The sequence below is a fragment of the Talpa europaea genome, assembly GCF_964194135.1.
Source record: "Talpa europaea genome assembly, chromosome: 10".
Taxonomy (NCBI): Eukaryota; Metazoa; Chordata; class Mammalia; order Eulipotyphla; family Talpidae; genus Talpa; species Talpa europaea.
The window spans coordinates 45,316,887-45,335,026 of NC_140077.1; the positions used below are offsets into that span (position 1 = coordinate 45,316,887).

General features: G+C 39.8%; 1 protein-coding gene across 2 annotated transcripts in view; it reads left to right on the forward strand.

Annotated features, from left to right (window-relative positions):
• The window catches only part of SLC25A16 (solute carrier family 25 member 16), a gene marked incomplete at its 3' end in the record, with an annotated part of 39,802 nt that overhangs the window by 11,663 nt on the left and 9,999 nt on the right, over window positions 1–18,140 (forward strand). For both annotated transcript variants that reach the window (XM_084244676.1, XM_084244677.1), the window contains exons 3-6: window positions 2,567–2,700; window positions 3,641–3,704; window positions 8,783–8,904; window positions 9,136–9,202. In XM_084244676.1, coding sequence (XP_084100802.1) covers window positions 2,567–2,700; window positions 3,641–3,704; window positions 8,783–8,904; window positions 9,136–9,202 — 387 coding nt within the window. The remainder of the gene's footprint in view (window positions 1–2,566; window positions 2,701–3,640; window positions 3,705–8,782; window positions 8,905–9,135; window positions 9,203–18,140) is intronic.

Below are 18,140 nucleotides of genomic sequence, written 5' to 3' on the forward strand. Positions count from 1 at the left end.
TTCTTCTGTTTCCTTTCAGAGCTAATATATACATACACAAACATATGCTTATATTTTATCAAATGTTAATTCCTTTCAATCCTAACTTGATTTTAAAATGTCAAGATATAGAGAAGGATTTAAGTAACACACAAGCTTGATGTAACAGGTACACAGGGGACTTTATACACTACAAGGAATACATATTCCTTTTAAAGATGCTGGTAACATTTACAAAAATTGTTCCAGTGTTATAACATAAAGAAAATTTCAGTTCATTTCCCAAAGTAAAAATAATTCAGATTATATGTTGAAGGAGAAAATAGAGTATAATTATCTGAATGGATATTTTAAAGCTATTTGAAAATACTTAACATCCATTCTTTCTCTCTTGTCTTTGTTATTTTGTTTTAAGAGAGTTTTTTTTCTAAAATGCATATGATCAGATATAGCCTTTTAACAGAATTTGAGAATTCTTTGATTTTTAATAGAGGAATTTACATCATTGAGAATTTTTAGTGAACATTGATCACCATCTTATTTTTTTTTCTGTTTATTGTCCTTTTTGTTGTCCTGTCCTTTCCAGCCCCTATTCTTCATCTCCTGGATTTCCTCTTTTGAAAATACTATATCTCACCTTTACTACTGCTTTTGTTATGTGCAGACTGAGGGGTATCCCAGATTCCCCTTCCCCAACCTACTCTTTAAATGGGTTCTGCCATTGAAGTCTTCATAAAGATAAAGCATAATTTAGTGTGAAAGAACTTTAATAGGATAGTGTGCATAGAGAGAGAAGAGAAGATGATAATTTTCCAATAATACACCCAAAGTTAACCATCCCCTTGTAGGTAAATGCCCAGCCAAGCAAGGTTGGCTCAGAGTAGGGTTGCTGAGGTCTAAGAGCTTGCCACAAGTCTAAAGCACCTTTTGGCAGGGAACCATAAGAAAGGGCGGAAGGAGCCAGGCAAGTCTGGGATGAAAGTTGCAAAATCAGATGACAAATCAAGGTAATGACTGTCATTGTCAACCTCCCTCAGGGCCTACATATCTTCCAAGTGTCTCTACGTTGTCTCTATTCCACCTGTCTCCTCCGTTGTGCCCCAAGTCCCTGGTGCAATTCTGAGGTCACATGTCTGTTCCATGTCTTTCCCAGTCTTCCTCCTGTCTTTTCCCAGTCTTCTTCCACTGCTCTTGTTTTTCAACTCTACCCCTCATTACATGGGGCAGGCAACATGGTACCTGCCCTTTTTATAGCGATCATACTCTGAAACACTTTCTCTTAAATATTTGTAATTATCAAAGAATTTTAAAGAATAGTAAAAAATATGTATGTGAACGCACACAGTGCTTCAGAAATAAATATTATCAGTACAATTGAAACCTCTTCTGAACTACTCTCTCATTATGAGCCTTTCCTGCTAAGAGCCATTGTTCTAAATTTGGTTACCCTTAGCACATTGAGTCAAATTAAACAGGACATAGTCTTTACCCCCTCCTAAAGCAAGAGGATATATTTAATAGAATTATTGTGGAGGAATATGTATTTAATTTTATTGTTCATTTAACTTGGGAGAATTTTACATTATCCATTGCATTACACACTCGAATTCTTTCTAATTAGAAAAGAGCCTTTTCAAACTTTTTTGTTTGAAAAGTTTAGAAGGGAATCTGAATTTGAATAGTTTCATAATGAGAGTAGTGATAAGTTTATGAGAAGTCTTGCACTACAAATAGGAATGATGATTGGTACTACTGGAACTAATAAACATCAATATATGGGATCATAAGTGAGGGCTTTGTTTATCTTTTTTTTTTTTTTTTAAAGATTTATTTATACAAGCACTGGGTACAGTCAGAAGCGCAGGAAGGTGAGAATTCACCAGAGCCAGAGCTGGGAGCAGAGCAGGCAGAAGGACAGAAGTACACTGCTGAGGGGAGCAGCGGGCGGCAGGAGAGCTCTGCACACCATGCGGGACCCTCCTCTGGTGGCCAGGGAGCAGCTGGGGATCGGCAGGCTGCGGGCAGCTTCTCAACCCAGCGCTCAACCACTGTGCCACCGGGGAGGCCCTTTGTTTTTCTTTATTCCTAATTAAAATATCCTAATAATGAAATTATTGAAATTGAAATAGATTTAACAGGTAGTTTTTTGTTTCTTCTATTTAGTCTCCTTATGTTAATAAACTACACTTGTATCTGAGTCACTTTGGGAAAACTGCCTTCATCCTCCTAGGCAGAGTCAAATATCTATATCTATAGTGCAGCCTCTGGACCTTGAATATGTATCTGCTGTTAGTATTTTTTAGATTACTATAATTTAATATAATTTGCAATAATTAATAAATATAATTTGCAGCTGTTCTTTCTATAATGCTTTATATTTTTATATGAGGTATGTTTATATAATTTGGACATGTGATGCATTTTTAAGTAGATTTAAGTGCATAAAAATTAATATTCTTATAATTCTCAAGCAGTATTATATGATGACTGATGGCTTTGTAATCTTTATGATTGTCATGGAAATTTGGATTTAGGTAGTTTTCTCTGTTTTAATAGTATTTTTCTTCTAAAAATCTTTCTTAACTAGGAGTATTTTCTACATTATGTGCTGTTCCCCAAAAGGAGGGATACCTTGGATTGTACAAAGGGAATGGTGCAATGATGATTCGAATCTTTCCCTATGGTGCAATCCAGTTTATGGCGTTTGAACATTATAAAACGGTACTTGAAATTTTCTCTTGTTTTCCTCTTTTGTTGCCCTTGAATATTAGGCTTAGTGGACAAGGATTTGGTTTTCCCCTTCAGGTTACTTTGGATGTGTGGATAAAGTAATGCCTTTTTGAGGGATTAAGACTATAAATTGATTGTAGAACCATCTGTAACAGAATTGTTAGTCGTTTTTGAGTAAATTGTTTATGTTCATACTGATGAAGAAGAGCCAAAACATCTTTCAAGTAGATAATATGTCCATAAAATATTAATAGCTTCTTATTGTGGTTTTTGCTTCTCACTATAGGAGAGGTACCTGTGGCTTTGGGTTTTATTGTTAAATCATATAGTAAAACCATATTGTGAACATCTGTTTTTGAGTGATGCTATAAGTTAACAGCTTTTCCAATCCTACTCATTGATTAAGTTTCTCTTTTCTGGCTGACTGAGAGTTTATGCTCCTAAATATCTTAATGCAGAAAATGTTGAGTAAAAGTTCACAGGGTATCGTAAAATGACAAGTAAGCAGTAGAGATGTAAGCAACATTCTAAGCTAGTCAATCAGATAGAATCAATGCCATCAGTATAACAGGACTTAATTGTATGTAGTAGTATTTTACTCCTGCTACCCATTTACATTCTAAGTTTTTATGGTCATCAATGTGTATCATAGGATATTTGGCAGTTTTAAGCTAGATGGTTTTGTAAAAGTGCACAATTACAGCAGACGCTCTAATGAAAATACTTGACTTCCTTATGATGTGATATATAATGTCACTGTCCAGCTTTATCCAATTGTGCTCATTTCACTTACATTTAATACTACTTTTCCCTTTATTAGTGCTGTTATTCTTGAAATGTCTTCATTATTAAAAATAACATTTTAAAATAATAAATGTTATTAAAATGTCTTTATTTTTAAAATATCTCATTTGATGTTTTTTATTTCTAGTTAATTACCACAAAACTGGGAGTTTCTGGTCATGTACACAGATTATTGGCTGGATCTATGGCAGGTAAGAGGAATGGGTATATATTTTTCTGATGACCTAATATTCTTTTTTTAAAAAAAATTATTTATTTATGAATACAAGAACTGGTGTACAGGCCAGAAGTGTGGAGCGTGAGAGGATTCACCAGAGACAGAGTGGGGAACAGAACAGGCAGATTGACCAAAGTACACTGCTGAGGGGAGCAGCGGGCGAGTCAGGAAAGGTCTGCTGCACCATGAGGGTCTCCTCCCTGGCCGGGGATCGAACTCAAGCTGCAGTGGCTGCTGACAGCCTCATAGTGCGGTGCTTAACCCCTTGTGCCACCAGGGAGGCCCCTGACAAGTTAATATTCTATTAAAACATTTTTTGTTTAGGTTATATGTGTGACACTGATTAGGTAGCACACATTTGTTATCTCTTTACACTTAATTATAAAAAATCATTAATAACCTGATTCAAAAAAGGTATTTTTTTTTTATTTATTATATACTATGCATACAAGAACTGGAATATAGGCCAGAGGTACCGGGGTGAGAGGATTCACCAGAGAGTGGGGAGCAGAAAGGCAGATCTACTGAAATACACTGCTGAGGGGAGTAGTGAGCAAGATAGGAAAGGTCTGCTGTGTCATGTGGGTTGCTCCCTGGCTGGCTGGCCAGGGGATTGAACTTGTGCTGCCATGGCTGCGGATAGCTTCACAGTGCTGTGCTTAACCACTTGCACCACCAGGGAGGCCTCAGTATTGCTAATATTTTATTTCCTAGTTTTTAGATTTGTCTTTTAACTTTACTCATGAAAATATTTTAGAAGAAGTTAGATAGGCAGCTCTCCTGCCCACCTGTGTAGGCATATCTATTCTTTCCTTTTTCATATAATAAGCCTGCCCTTTTGGAAATAATTAAAAGTGTCTGCTTCATGAGGAAACTCACCATGTGCAGCTGAAAGGGGAACTGTGGTGAAACTTTTCTCAGAGGTAACCCACAGACCACACTAAGAACACTCTGTCTGTACAATTTCTGTACTGGCAGGATGCTGCTCTCATGTCCGCCTATCACTATGCAGGTGTTTCTTTTCTCAAACCTTTTCCCCTTGCAAAACAGGAGCAGCAGCTCTCCTGTCCACCTGTGACTGTGGGTGCTCTCTTTTTCTTTCTCATTTCCCTAATAAAACTTTTCTTTTAAAATGTTAAATAAAAGAAAAAGAAAAGGTTATTTAAAAGTTAAACCCCCTAGAAATAAAAAAAAAAAAATTCCTCCCTAAAATACATTTTATATACCCAAACAGGTTAATATTTTCCTCTGTAGCTTCAAAATTTGTATTGTGTTTAGAAATGCCTTCCTCATTCTAAGATAAAAACACTTAATCATTTTTTCTACTAAAACTATTTTTAGGGGCCTCCCTGGTAGCACAAGAGGTTAAGACGCAACCTATGAAGCTGTCTACAGCCTCTGTAGCATGAGTTCGATTCCCCATCCACCAGGGAGCAACCCACATGGCAAAGCAGACCTCTCCTGACTCGCCCGCTGCTCCCTCAGCAGTGTACTTCAGTCAATCTGCCTGTTCTGTTCTGTTCCCCACTCTGTCTCTGGTGAATCCTCACACACACACACACACACACACACACACACACCCCACACCCCGCCACCACACACCTCTGCCCTCTACCCCAGCTCTTATATACATAAATAAATAAATCCTTAAAAAACAATAAAACTATTTTTTGTATGTTGATCTTTTTTATATTTATTCTTATATGAGAAATGAAGTAGGGATTGATTAGGAAAATTTTTCTCCAAATGACTAGAGTTTGTGCCAACATTATTTACTCAATAATTTATACTTTTCCCTGATCGTAAGCATCACCTATATTGTGTGCTGAATTCTGTGAATTTATTTAAAAGAATTATATATATACAGTGATATTTAGCAACAGAGATATTCATTGCAATTTTGTTTATCATACCAAAATGTAATGTAAATAATTAGCAATAGAAGAATAGTTTTTAAAAACCCAGAAAAATTATTTCTGAATAAGCAATGATTTTTGTCACTATTTTGGCGCCTCCGTATTTTGGGAGAACTTTATCTACAATTTATACACTTCCATTTGTACACTAACTAATTGAATCTCCCCATCCTTTAGAGCCCAACCCAACAGCTACTACTGCTTGTGATATTTTTCCTTGAGATTTTTCTGGAAGCACATGCCTCTGAAGTTTTCTTGGGCTGGTGTAACAAACAAATTAATATCAGACTCATTTGTAGGTGAAAAAGAATAAGTTTAATTTTATGCATATTGTAATTTCTATAGAGTAAATGAAACAGTGTTTTTATTTTTGAGCTAATGGATGGCAGTGTCATCATACCATGCCCATCACTGGAGCTCCAAAGTCCTCCACCATAGTCAATATAAGTTCATTTTTTAAAAGGCTTATTTTTATTTATTTATGCATATAAGAACTGGGGTCTAGGCCAGAGGTGTGGGGAGCAGGATTTTGAGGCTTCCTCAGAGACAGAATGGGGAGCAGAACAGGCAAATCTACTGAAATACACTGCTGAGGGGAGCAGCAGGTGAGACAGGAGAGGTCTGCTGCTCCGTGGATTAGTTCCCTGGCTGGGGATCAAACAGGCCACAGTCACTTTAACCCCTGTGCCACCAGCGAGACCCTAAGTTACTTCCTTTTTTTTTTTTTAAATTTACTTATTTATACATACAAGAACCGGCCAGAGTTGCTGGGGGTGAGAGGATTTACCAGAGACAGATTGGGGAACAGAACAGGTAGACTGACCGAAATACACTGCTGAGGGGAGCAGCAGGCAAGACAGGAGAGGTCTGCACCATGTGGGTTTCTCCCTGGCTGGCTGGGGATCCAACTCATGTCGCAGAGGCTTCTGACAGCTTCACCGCACTGTGCTCAACCCCCTGTGCTACCATGGAGGCCCCTAAGTTACTTCTTTTAATGCTAGTTTTGTTACTCAACAATGGGCTTTCTGCCTGACATGCACAGAAGCCAGTACTATGGCATCTTCTTTTGAGAAAAGAAGGTTTATTGTGAGTTTGAACAGCTAAGATTGGTTTCATGGGAGTGAGGAAGAAAGGGGAAAAATGCTAGGAATGTGGAAGTTAAGGATTGCAAAATCTGATTGGTTAATCACTAATCCATTAGTACATGGAAAAATTCTTTCCCATTCTCTAGCTCTTTCTTGTTGATAGATCCCTTACTTCTGAATATAGTCTGGAGGGCTGTTGATTCACTCTTAGCTTTTGAATGTAGTCTGGGCAGTTCCTTCTTTCATGGTTCCCTGTTGATGGTCTCTTGGTTCTGTGTGGGTTAGGGTTCTGAATGCTTGGGTTATATGACTCATGGACAAGTGTCTGCTCTGTTGCTTCTGAAAACAAACTGATATCTGGTATTAGACAGTAATAGAATTAAAAAAAATACAATCCAGTTAGACTTATTTACACTTATACCACAGCCTTTGGTACTAATAATGTAAGTTGACAGTGGAAAGAACTTGAGAAGATTTTATAAACTGACCATTTTCTCACAAGGCTATTATCTAGCAGGTCATGTATCGTATACTTCTATCTTTGATTTCATTGGGTTTTCACAGTATTGCTATAATTTGAGCGCACACTAATGATAGGAGAGATCTACCTGTCCTTGCTACCACATACACACATCTCCATATATATTGAGTTAGAAAAACCTAGCAGTCTTTCTTTTGTATGTCTCTTTCAGTAAGCACATAGACACTTGTAACTCTTTTGATCACCAATTGTGTGAATTTTTTCCCCCAGACAAATCAATTCTGTATCACCAGCTGGATGTCCAGAAATTTAACTCAGTTCTCATATTGACTGCCTGGAGGTAGAATCAGATTCCATAGTCCCAGGAGATTGCCCCCCACTCCACATGCCAGTTACAAATAATAGGTCCCCAGGTTACTCACAACTTCTGATGGACTTGGCTACAAATCAGAGGTTCCCATAGCCATCTTCCCCTTGGATTTGATTATTTTGTAGAACAGCTCACAGAATTCAAGGAGACATTTATATTTATCTGATAAAGGATTCAGATGAACAGCTAGATGAAGAGCTGCATAGGGTGGTGAGGTCTGACAGGGTTCTCAGTATAAGAGCTTCTGTCTGTTGAGTTGGGTTATGTTACCATCCGGTATAGTAGTATTCACACACCTGGAATTTCTCCTAGCCCCATACTTTTGGGATTTTATGGATACTTTATCATGAAGGCATGATAACTTATAATTCCATTGCCCTCCCCACAAAATCTCAAGCTTCTAATTATGGCTTGGTCTTCATGGTTACTGACTTCTCTCCAGGACCCCACCCAGAAATACCTCATTCAAAAGCTTCTGCTAGGGTGGCGCAAGGGGTTAAGACGCAACCTATGAAGCCATCTGCAAGCCACTGCAGCATGAGTTCAATCCTCGACAGACCAGGGAGCAACCTACGTGATGCAACAGACCTTTCCTGATTCTCCCACTGTTCCCCTCAACTGTGTATTTCAGTTAATCTGCCTGTTCTGTTCCCCACTCTGTCTCTGGTGAATCCTTTCACCCCTCCACCTCCACTCCTTTGGCCTGTACCCAGTTTTTATATGCAGAAATAAAACAAATCTAAAAAAAAACCAACAAAAAAACCAAAAGCTGGGCCTCCCTGGTGGCACAAGGGTTTAAGATGCAACCTGTGAAGCTATCCGCAGCCACTGCAGCATGAGTTCAATCCCCCAGCCAGCCAGGGAGCAATCCACATGGCACAGCAGACCTCCTCTGGCTCACCCGCTGCTCCCCTCAGCAGTGTATTTCAGTCAGTCTGCCTGTTCTGCTCCCCACTCTGTCTCTGGTGAGTCCTCTCACCCCTGCCCCACACCTCTGATCTATACCCCAGTTCTTGTATGCATAAATAAATAAATCTTTAAAAACAAACAAACAAAAAAGCTTCTGCTAGTGTTCCTATCACTTAGGAATTGACAAGGTTTTGGGAGTCTTAGGACCAAATGTATAATTTTTATTATAAATCATAATGTCATACATATATATTATTTCTTTCACATTTAAGTTTCTGCTTTTGTTTTCAGGTATGACAGCAGTTATCTGTACTTATCCTCTTGATATGGTTAGAGTACGCCTAGCATTCCAGGTGAAAGGGGAACACACTTATACAGGAATTATTCATGCATTCAAGACAATTTATGCAAAGGTATTTCATATTATTTAGTCTATAGTATTTCCTAGAAAAATGTTTTGAATGTCATCTAAAATTTATTCTTTTATTTACAATTATTACTAATAGTAATCATGAAAACACACTTGTGTTTTTAGAGTGTATTCCAAAATAATTTTTTCATTATAATGTATGTTTTTGTTCTTTGATGTTCTTAATAATGCATAAAATGTGATTTCACTTCTAAAATGTTTCTTTACTCAAAAGGAAGGCGGTTTCCTTGGATTTTACAGAGGTTTGATGCCTACTATATTAGGAATGGCTCCATATGCAGGTATGTTTCAAATTTGGCAAAACCTTATTTTTTTATTTTCTTCTAAAATGATTTTAAAATTTAGCGTTTTATAGTTAAGCCCCCAACCAAACTAGAATTTTTCCTTCTTTTCTTCTTTAAAAATAACCATTTGTCTCAGCACCATTTTAAACATTCCCTCCTTTCCCCCATTGGTCTGTGGTACTACTTCTTGAAATAATAATAGAATGCATTTTTACATGAATCTTTATTTTTGGCTGGACAAATCCCTTTACTTTATGCTTCTTCTTTTTTTTTTTTCCAGGATCTTAGAACTATAGGTACTTTGTTCTACCATTTATATTTGAGAATCAGTTTTTGATGTTGCACAAAAGTCCTTGTTGGTGTTTTTAATGAAATCTTATATAGTTCTTGCATATTTGTTAAATATATTCATAGACACCTTATAATTTTGTCACGTATTTTAGAAAATTACATTCAGTTTATTAGCTTGATTTAATTTTTATGATCTTATAACTAGCTGTTATACTACTTGATATTACAGCCAGCCAATATGTTACTTTAGATGCTTTGGGTTTTCTGTGTGGATAATCACATCCTGTGTAAATAATAGAATTTTTCTCACTTCTGTTCCATTCCTCCCTTCCCTTCACCCTCCCTGCCCCCTAACCCTCCTTCCTTGCCTTTCTTCCTTCCTGTACCCTACTCTTCTAGCAAAGGTCTCAGAGTGTAGTAGTGACTAGATGTGATGACTTGGGACATTTTGTCTCGTTATTGGTTTTTAAGGTATATACCAAACACTGCAGACTGAGAAACTGAAACTGCAAAGGAAGAGTGTTTATTCAGGGATTTAGGGATATAGGCCTGGGGAACATAGACTCAAAGAAGCACAGGAGTTGCAAAGGATGGGAAGTGTTTATATATATACAAAAAGCTGGCTAGCTCATACTTTGGTTAGCCTTATGCAAATGAGGTATTCAGTAGTGCAGTTCTGAGCAATCATTGGTCCAATCTCAATCCTAGGCTGTCTTTGTCATTCCTGGGTGGTGGTCGTTCTAGGTAGTGGACTAGTCTGGGCACCCAGGAGCGTGTTGGAGTGCCTGGACATGCTGCTGCCTGACCCTCAAGTACCTGTGCACTCTGGTTTTTATCCAGACTCAGGATGACTCCATTTTTTTTTTTTTTTTTGGGATTTATTTTTTTTTAATTAATAAATTTTATTTTTATATTCCCCATACAATTGCAATCCCCCCATTCTGACCCCAATCCCTCCCCTCCCGCCCCCCACCCCCCAAAAAGTGTCTCTGGTTCATAGTTTTTGTTGATTTTGATTTTCACTTTCTTATAGTTATTCATTTTCCTGGTCCCTTTTTTAAGTATTCTAGATTCCTGCTATGAGTGAGACCATCCGGTATTTTTCTTTTTCTTTTTGGCTTATTTCACTGAGCATGATCCCTTCCAGCGCCATCCATGTTGCTGCAAATTGCATGTGTTTATCTTTTTTGAATGCTGAGTAATATTCCATGGTATATATGTACCACATCTTCTTGATCCAGTCATCTATTTTTGGGCATTTGGGCTGTTTCCAAAGCTTAGCTATTGTAAATAGTGCTGCTATAAACATAGGGGTGCAGGTGTTCTTTGGAATTGATGTTTCTGTGTTCTTTGGGTAAATACCTAGGAGTGGAATTGCTGGATCCTGTGGAAGCTCTATGTTTAGTAGGTCCAGAAATCTCCACACAGCTCTCCATAGTGGTTGGACCAGTTTGCACTCCCACCAACAGTGCAGAAGAGTTCCTTTTTCTCCACAACCTCGCCAACATTTGTTGTTGCTAGTTTTTTTAATATGTGCCATTCTCACTGGTGTAAGATGGTATCTCATGGTAGTTTTGATTTGCATTTCCCTGATTGCAAGTGATGTTGAACATTTTTTCATATGCCTGTTGGCCATTCGCATTTCCTCCTCAGAGAAGTTTCTTTTTAGCTCCTCTGTCCATTTTTTGACTGGATTATTTTCTTTGTTGTTGTTGAGTCTCATCAGCTCTTTGCAGATTTTTGTGATCAGTCCTTTATCATTAGTGTTGTGTGCAAAAATTTTCTCCCAGCTGGTGGGGTTTCTCTTTGTTTTTGTTATTGTCTCTTTTGCTGTGCAGAAGCTCTTTAATTTGTTTTTTTTTTTTTTTTTTTAATAGAGGCATGCTTTATTTATTTGTTTGCTGGTTTGTTTGCTTGTTTTGTTTATACATGCACTGGGTACAGTCAGAAGCGCGGGAGGGTGAGAGAATTCACCAGAGCCAGAGCGGGGAACAGAGCAGGCAGAAGGACCGAAGTACACTGCTGAGGGGAGCAGCGGGCGGCAGAAGAGGTCTGCGCGCCATGTGGGACCCTTCTCCGTTGGCCGGGGAGCAGCTGGGGATTGAACCGGCGCCGCAGAGGCCGCGCGCAGCTTCGCAACCCAGCGCTCAACCGCTGCGCCACCGGGGAGGCCCGGAAGCTCTTTAATTTGATGTAGTCCCAGCTGTTGATCTTTGCCTTCACTATCACTGCTTTGGATGATGTGTCTGTAAAGATGTCTTTGATATGCAAATCACGTAGTGTTTCGCCTATATTTCCTTCTATGTATTTTATGGTTTCAGGTCTCATGTCTAGTTCTTTAATCCATGTTGGCTTCATAGAACGTGTTAGGTATTATACCTTCCTTCTCAATTTTTTGGAAGAGTTTGTGAAGGATAGGCACCAATTCGTCTCTGAATGTTTGGTAGAATTCATTTGTAAATCCATCAGGTCCTGGGCTTTTGTTTTTGGGGAGGTTTTTGATTACCATTTCAATTTCGCTAATTGTAATTGGTCTGTTTAGGTGTTCTATTTCTTCTTTATCTAGCTTTGGGTGATTGTAGAGTTGTAGGAATTTGTCCATCTCCTCTAGATTGTTGAACTTGTTTCCATATAACTGTTCATAGTAGTTATTAATTATTCTTTTGATTTCTGCTGTGTCCGTTGTGATTTCTCCTCTTTCATTTATTATCCTATTTATTTGTGCTCGCTCCCTTTTTGCCCTTGTGAGCCTGGCTAGGGGTTTATCTATTTTATTTATTTTTTCGAAGAACCAGCTCTTGGTTTCATTGATCTTTTGGATTGTTTTTTTAGTTTCGATTTCATTTATTTCTGCTTTGGTTTTTATTATTTCTTTTCTTCTACTGGTTTTGGGGTTTTTTTGTTGTTCTTTTTCTAGATCTTTGAGCTTCAAGATTAGGTTGTTTCTTTGAGTTCTTTCTTGTTTCTTGATGTGAGCATCTATTGCTATATATTTTCCTCTTATTACTGCTTTTGCTGCATCTCATACATTTAGGAAATTGGTGTCCTCCTTGTCATTCAATTCAAAGAATTTTTTAATTTCTTCTTTTATCTCCTCGTTAGTCCAGTGGACTTCCAGTAGTGTGGGTTTCAATCTCCACGAGGTAGGAGAGTACCTTGCCTTCTTTTTATGGTTTATTTCTAGTTTGATGCCTTCATGGTCAGAAAAGATGATTGATATGATTTCAATCTTGGTGTATCTGTTGATGTTTGTCTTGTGCCCCAGTATATGATCGATCCTAGAGAATGATCCGTGTGCGCTTGAGAAAAATGTATACTCAGATTTTTTTGGGTTTAGTGTTCTATATATGTCTGTTAAGCCCAAGCACTCTAGATCCTTATTTAGAGCTTTAGTGTCTTTACTTATTTTTTGTCTTGTTGATCTATCCATTGTTGATAGTGGTGTGTTGAAGTCTCCCACTACGTATGTGTTTTCTCTGATGTCTGTTTTCAGAGATGCCAATAGTTGTCTGATATATTTTGGTGCTCCTTCCTTTGGTGAATATATGTTAATGAGTGTTATTTCTTCTTGAAGTATTGTCCCCTTGATCATAATGTAATGACCACTGGGGTCTCTTTTTATCTTTTTAAGTTTGAAATCTGTTTTATCTGATATGAGTATAGCTGTTCCTGCCTTCTTTTTTGGTCCATTTGCTTGTAGAATTGTTTTCCATCCTTTAACTTTGAGTCTATTTTTATCTTTTGCAGCTAAATGTGTTTCCTGGAGATAGCAAAAGGTTGGGTTTTGTTTTTTAATCCAGCCTGCAACTCTGTGTCTTTTTATTGGAGAGTTTAGTCCATTTACATTTAGAGTTAGTATTGATATGTTAGCATCTGTATTTGCCATTGTGTTTGTCTTTCCTTTGATTTTATTTATTTATTCTTTTAATAACTTTCTTTGGCCTTCTTTTGTTGTTATTCGTCCCTCTGAGGTTCTGGCTTTAGGACTCCTTGTAGTATTTTTTGGAGTGGGGGTTTAGTTGTAATGAAATTCCGGAGTTTCTGTTTGTCTGGGAAGGTCCATATTCTTTCTTCAAAGAGGAAGGAGAGCTTTGCGGCATAGAGTATTCTTGGTTGGCATCTGTTTTCTTGGAGTCTGTTGACTATGTCCCTCCACTCTCTCCTTGCCCGTAGTGTTTCTTCAGAGAAGTCTGATGTCAGTCTGATTGGTTTCCCTTTGAATGTTATCTGTTTCTTCCCTCTTGTTAGTTTCATTATTTTTTCCTTGTCTTGGATTCTTGGGAGCTTTACTATTATGTGTCTTGCTGTATTTTTCCTTTCGTCATGGAAGTTTGGTGTTCTTCTTGCTTCTTGTATATCAATTTTCAGATCCTTCTTTGCGTTTGGGAAGTTTATTTTCTCTGTTCCTACATCTCTCTCCTCTCCTTCTGGGATTCCTATAACTCTTATATTTCCTTTCCTCATGGAGTCAGATAGTTCCCGAAGTCTTTCTTCGGTCTTTTTCCTTCGTACTCCTCCTTCCTTTTCTGTTTTAGTTCTTTTTATTTCTGTGTCTTCAAGAGTACTTATTCGTTCTTCCATTTCATCTATTCTGCTTTCATTGCTTTTCCCAGAGTTCTTTAGCGTCTCCATTAATTCTTTGATCTCCTGCATTTCTTTTACTTCCCTCTTTAGGGACTCAATTTCATTCTTCTGGTCATTAATTATTTTCCCCTTATCATTGTTTTCCTTTATGACTTCTGTCAGTTTTTTAATCACAGCAATTTTAAATTCTCTATCTGGAAGGCTCAGAAGTTCTTCCAAGTTACTGTTGTTGCTATCTGGTAGATGGTTTTCTTTTTGCAGTGTGCTTTTTTGCTGAGGAGTTGCTGGGTTGCATGTGGTTTTTCTACTCCCTACTGCCTATTTTCTAATTTGCCGTATTCCTTGTGACACTGTGTTGCTGGTACTGGCCGGCATCTTGGGCGACCTTCCCAGCTCACCACTGGCTCCTCTGGGGAACTTCTGCTGGGTTTACAAGTCTCCAGCAAAGAAAGGTCCCTGCTCTGTCTCCTCGATGAGCCTTCTGCTGGGTTCACACAGTCTCCAGCAAGAAAGGTCCCTGCTGCAAAATGCCAGTGCAGGGGACGCGCTCCCCTGCACGCCTGGTCTGCCCCAGCAGTGGGTGCTGCTCTCCTCTGGGCTGGAATTGCAGGCTAGAAGGCGCCCAGCATGGGCAAGCCTCCCAGCTTACCTCTGTCTCCTAGGTGAGCCTTCTGCTGGGTTCACACAGTCTCCAGCAAGAAAGGTCCCTGCTGCAAAATGCCGGTGCCGGGGACGCGCTCCCCTGCACGCCCGGTCTGCCCCAGCGGTGGGTGCTGCTCCCCTCTGGGCTGGAACTGCAGGCTAGAAGGCGCCCAGCATGGGCAAGCCTCCCAGCTTACCTCTGTCTCCTAGGTGAGCCTTCTGCTGGGTTCACACAGTCTCCAGCAAGAAAGGTCCCTGCTGCAAAATGCCGGTGCTGGGGACGCGCTCCCCTGCACGCCCGGTCTAGGATGACTCCATTTTTGGTTCTCTTTCTTATGTAAGTTAGCAAAGGAAATTTTTCTTATACTTGCTTATTTAGCATATTTGCCAATGTTTTTTAACTTATACCATTTATCGAGTTGAAGAAGTTTTTTTTTTTTAAGATTTATTTATTTATGTATACAAGAACTGGGATACAGGCCAGAGATGCTGAGGGGTGGTGGTGAGAGGATTCACAAGAGACAGTGGGGAACAGAATAGGCAGATTGACTGAAGTACACTACTGAGGGGAGCAGCTGGCAAGTCAGGAGAGGTCTGCTATGCCATGTGGGTTGCTCCCTGGCCGGCAAGGGATCGAACTCAGGCTGCAGAGGCATCGGATTGCTTTATAGTGCGGTGCTTAACGCCTTGCGCCACCAGGGCGGCCCTGAAGAAGTTTTAGTAAGAACTTTTTTTTTTTTGTGGGACCCTCGCTGGCAGCCGGGGAACTAACCGGCACTGCAGAGGCTGCGGGCAGCCTGGCAGCCCAGCGCTCAACCTTGTGCCACCAGGGGGAGGCCCTTAGTAAGAACTTTTATCTGAATTGGTCTTGAATTCATCAAATACCCTTTTCTACAATTACTAAAGTTATCATCCAGTTTTCTCCTTTAATCTGGTACTATGATGAGTGACATTAACAGATGTTCTAATGTCAACACAAATTGGTTATGATACAATGATCTTTTTATGGTCTGTTGGATTCAATTAGCTAATTGTGTTTGGAAGTTTTACATCATAATGGTATGTGGTTATGCCTTTCAACAAAGCACAGAAAGCTAAAATACTATGATGAAATAATAAAGTATATTTACTTTAAAACAATTTCGGGTGAGGGTGGAGAAAGAAATTAAGAACAAAATTGGTCATGAGTTGATTACTGTTAAAGTTAGGTAATATGTATATGATGGCTTACTTTACCACTGTGTACTTTTTTTCTTAGTTTTAATTTTCTTATTTTTCCCCTACTATTGTCTACTTTTGAATTTTATGTTTGAAATTTTCCCAAATAAACCCAGAGTAGGAAGGAAATAATTAAAACGTGAATAAAAATCAAGGAAATGGTAAATAAAGATAGATGAGAAAAGAAAGCCAAAATTGATTCTTTGCAAAACTGGTAACTGATAAAACAAATAAAAATTAAAAAAGGCCATGACTATAGATAGAACAGACATGAAAAAATTTGTAATAGGAAAAATTAAGTCTTAATTTTCATGTAGTATATTGTCATTGTTCAAATTTCCCCATCTCATACTTTTTTTTTTTTTTAAGATTTATTTATATGTGGGCTTCCCCGGTGGCGCAGCGGTTGAGCTCTGGGTTGCGAAGCTGCCCGCAGCCTCTGCAGTGCCGGTTCAATCCCCGGCTGCTCCCCGGCCACCGGAGGAGGGTCCCACATGGCGTGCAGACCTCTCCTGCCGCCCGCTGCTCCCCTCAGCAGTGTACTTCTGTCCTTCTGCCTGCTCTGCTCCCTGCTCTGGCTCTGATGAATTCTCTCACCCTCCCGCGCTTCTGACTATACCCAGTGCTTGTATAAATAAATAAATAAATCTTAAAAAAAATAAATAAATAAAGTATATCTATAAAAAAAAAAAGATTTATTTATGTGTACAAGAGCTGGGGTGTAGACCAGAGGGGTAGGGGGCTGGAGTGGGGGTTGTTTGAGAGGATTCGCCAGAGACAGAATGGGGAGTATAACAAGCAGGTCTACTGAGATATACTGCTAAGGAGAGCAGTGGGCTGGCAAGACAGGAGAGGTCTGGGCCTCCTGGTGGCGCAAGGGGTTAAGCACTGCACTGTGAAGCAATCCGCATCCTCTGCAGCACGAGTTCCATCCCCGGCCGGCCAGGGAGAAACCTGCATGGTGCGGCAGACCTCTCCTCTCTCTCCTGCTGCTCCCCTCAGCAGTGTATTATGTCAGTCTGCCTGTTCTGTTTCGCACTCTGTCTCTGGTGGATCCTCTCACTCCCCACATCTCTGGCCTGTACCCCAGCTCTTGTATGCAGAAATAAATCTATAAAAAAAAAAAAAAAAAAAGACAGGAGAGGTCTGCTGTACCATGTTTGTTAGCTCCTGGGCTGGAGATGGAACTGGTGCTGTAGTAGCTATGTATGGCTTCATAGTGAGGACACTTTACCCCTTGTGCCACCAGAGAGGCCCTCATAATTTTTTTTTTAGCCAAATAGAAGTTTATATTTGCCTAGTAAATCTTTTTTTCAACTTTCATTTTCTTTTTGGTATCTTTATGTTTTAGGTATTTTTTTAAAGATTTATTTAGTTTTATACAAGAAGTGGGGTACAGGCCAGAGGCGCGGGAGGGTGAGAGGATTCACCAGAGACAGAGCGGGGAGCAGAACAGGCAGACAGACCAAAATACACTGCTGAGGGAAGCAGCAGGTGAGACAGGAGAGGTCTGCTGCGCCATATGGGCTGCTCCTTGGCCGGCCGGGGATCGAACTTGTGCTGCAGAGGCTGCAGACAGCTTCATAGCACTGTGCTCAACCCACTGCGCCACCGGGGAGGCCCACTTTAGGTATTTCTTTTGTAAACTCATATACCTGAATTTTAAAAAAAGATTTATTTATTGGGCCTCCCAGGTGGCGCAGCAGTTGAGCACTGTGTTGCGAAGCTGCCTTCAGCCTCTGCAGCGCCGGTTCAATCCCCGGATGCTCCCCGGCCACCGGAGGAGGGTCCCACATGGCACGCAGACCTCTCCTGCCGCTGCTCTGGCTCCCCGCTCTGGCTCCCCGCTCTGGCTCTGGTGAAGTCTCTCACCTTCTCGTGCTTCTCACTGTACCCAGTGCTTGTATAAATAAACAAACAAATAAATCTTTAAAAAAAAAGATTTATTTGTTTATCTATCTATTTATGCATACAAGAACTGGGGTACAGGTCAGAGGTGCAAAGGGTGAGAGGATTCACCAGAGACAGAGTGGGGAACAAAACAGGCAGATTGACTGAAATGCACTGCTGAAGGGAGCAGAGGGTAAGACAGGAGAGGTCTGCTGCGCTGTATGGGCTGCTCCCTGGCCGGCTGGGGATCGAACTTATGCTGCAGAGGCTGCACATAGCTCCATAGTGCTGTGCTTAACCCCTTGTGCCA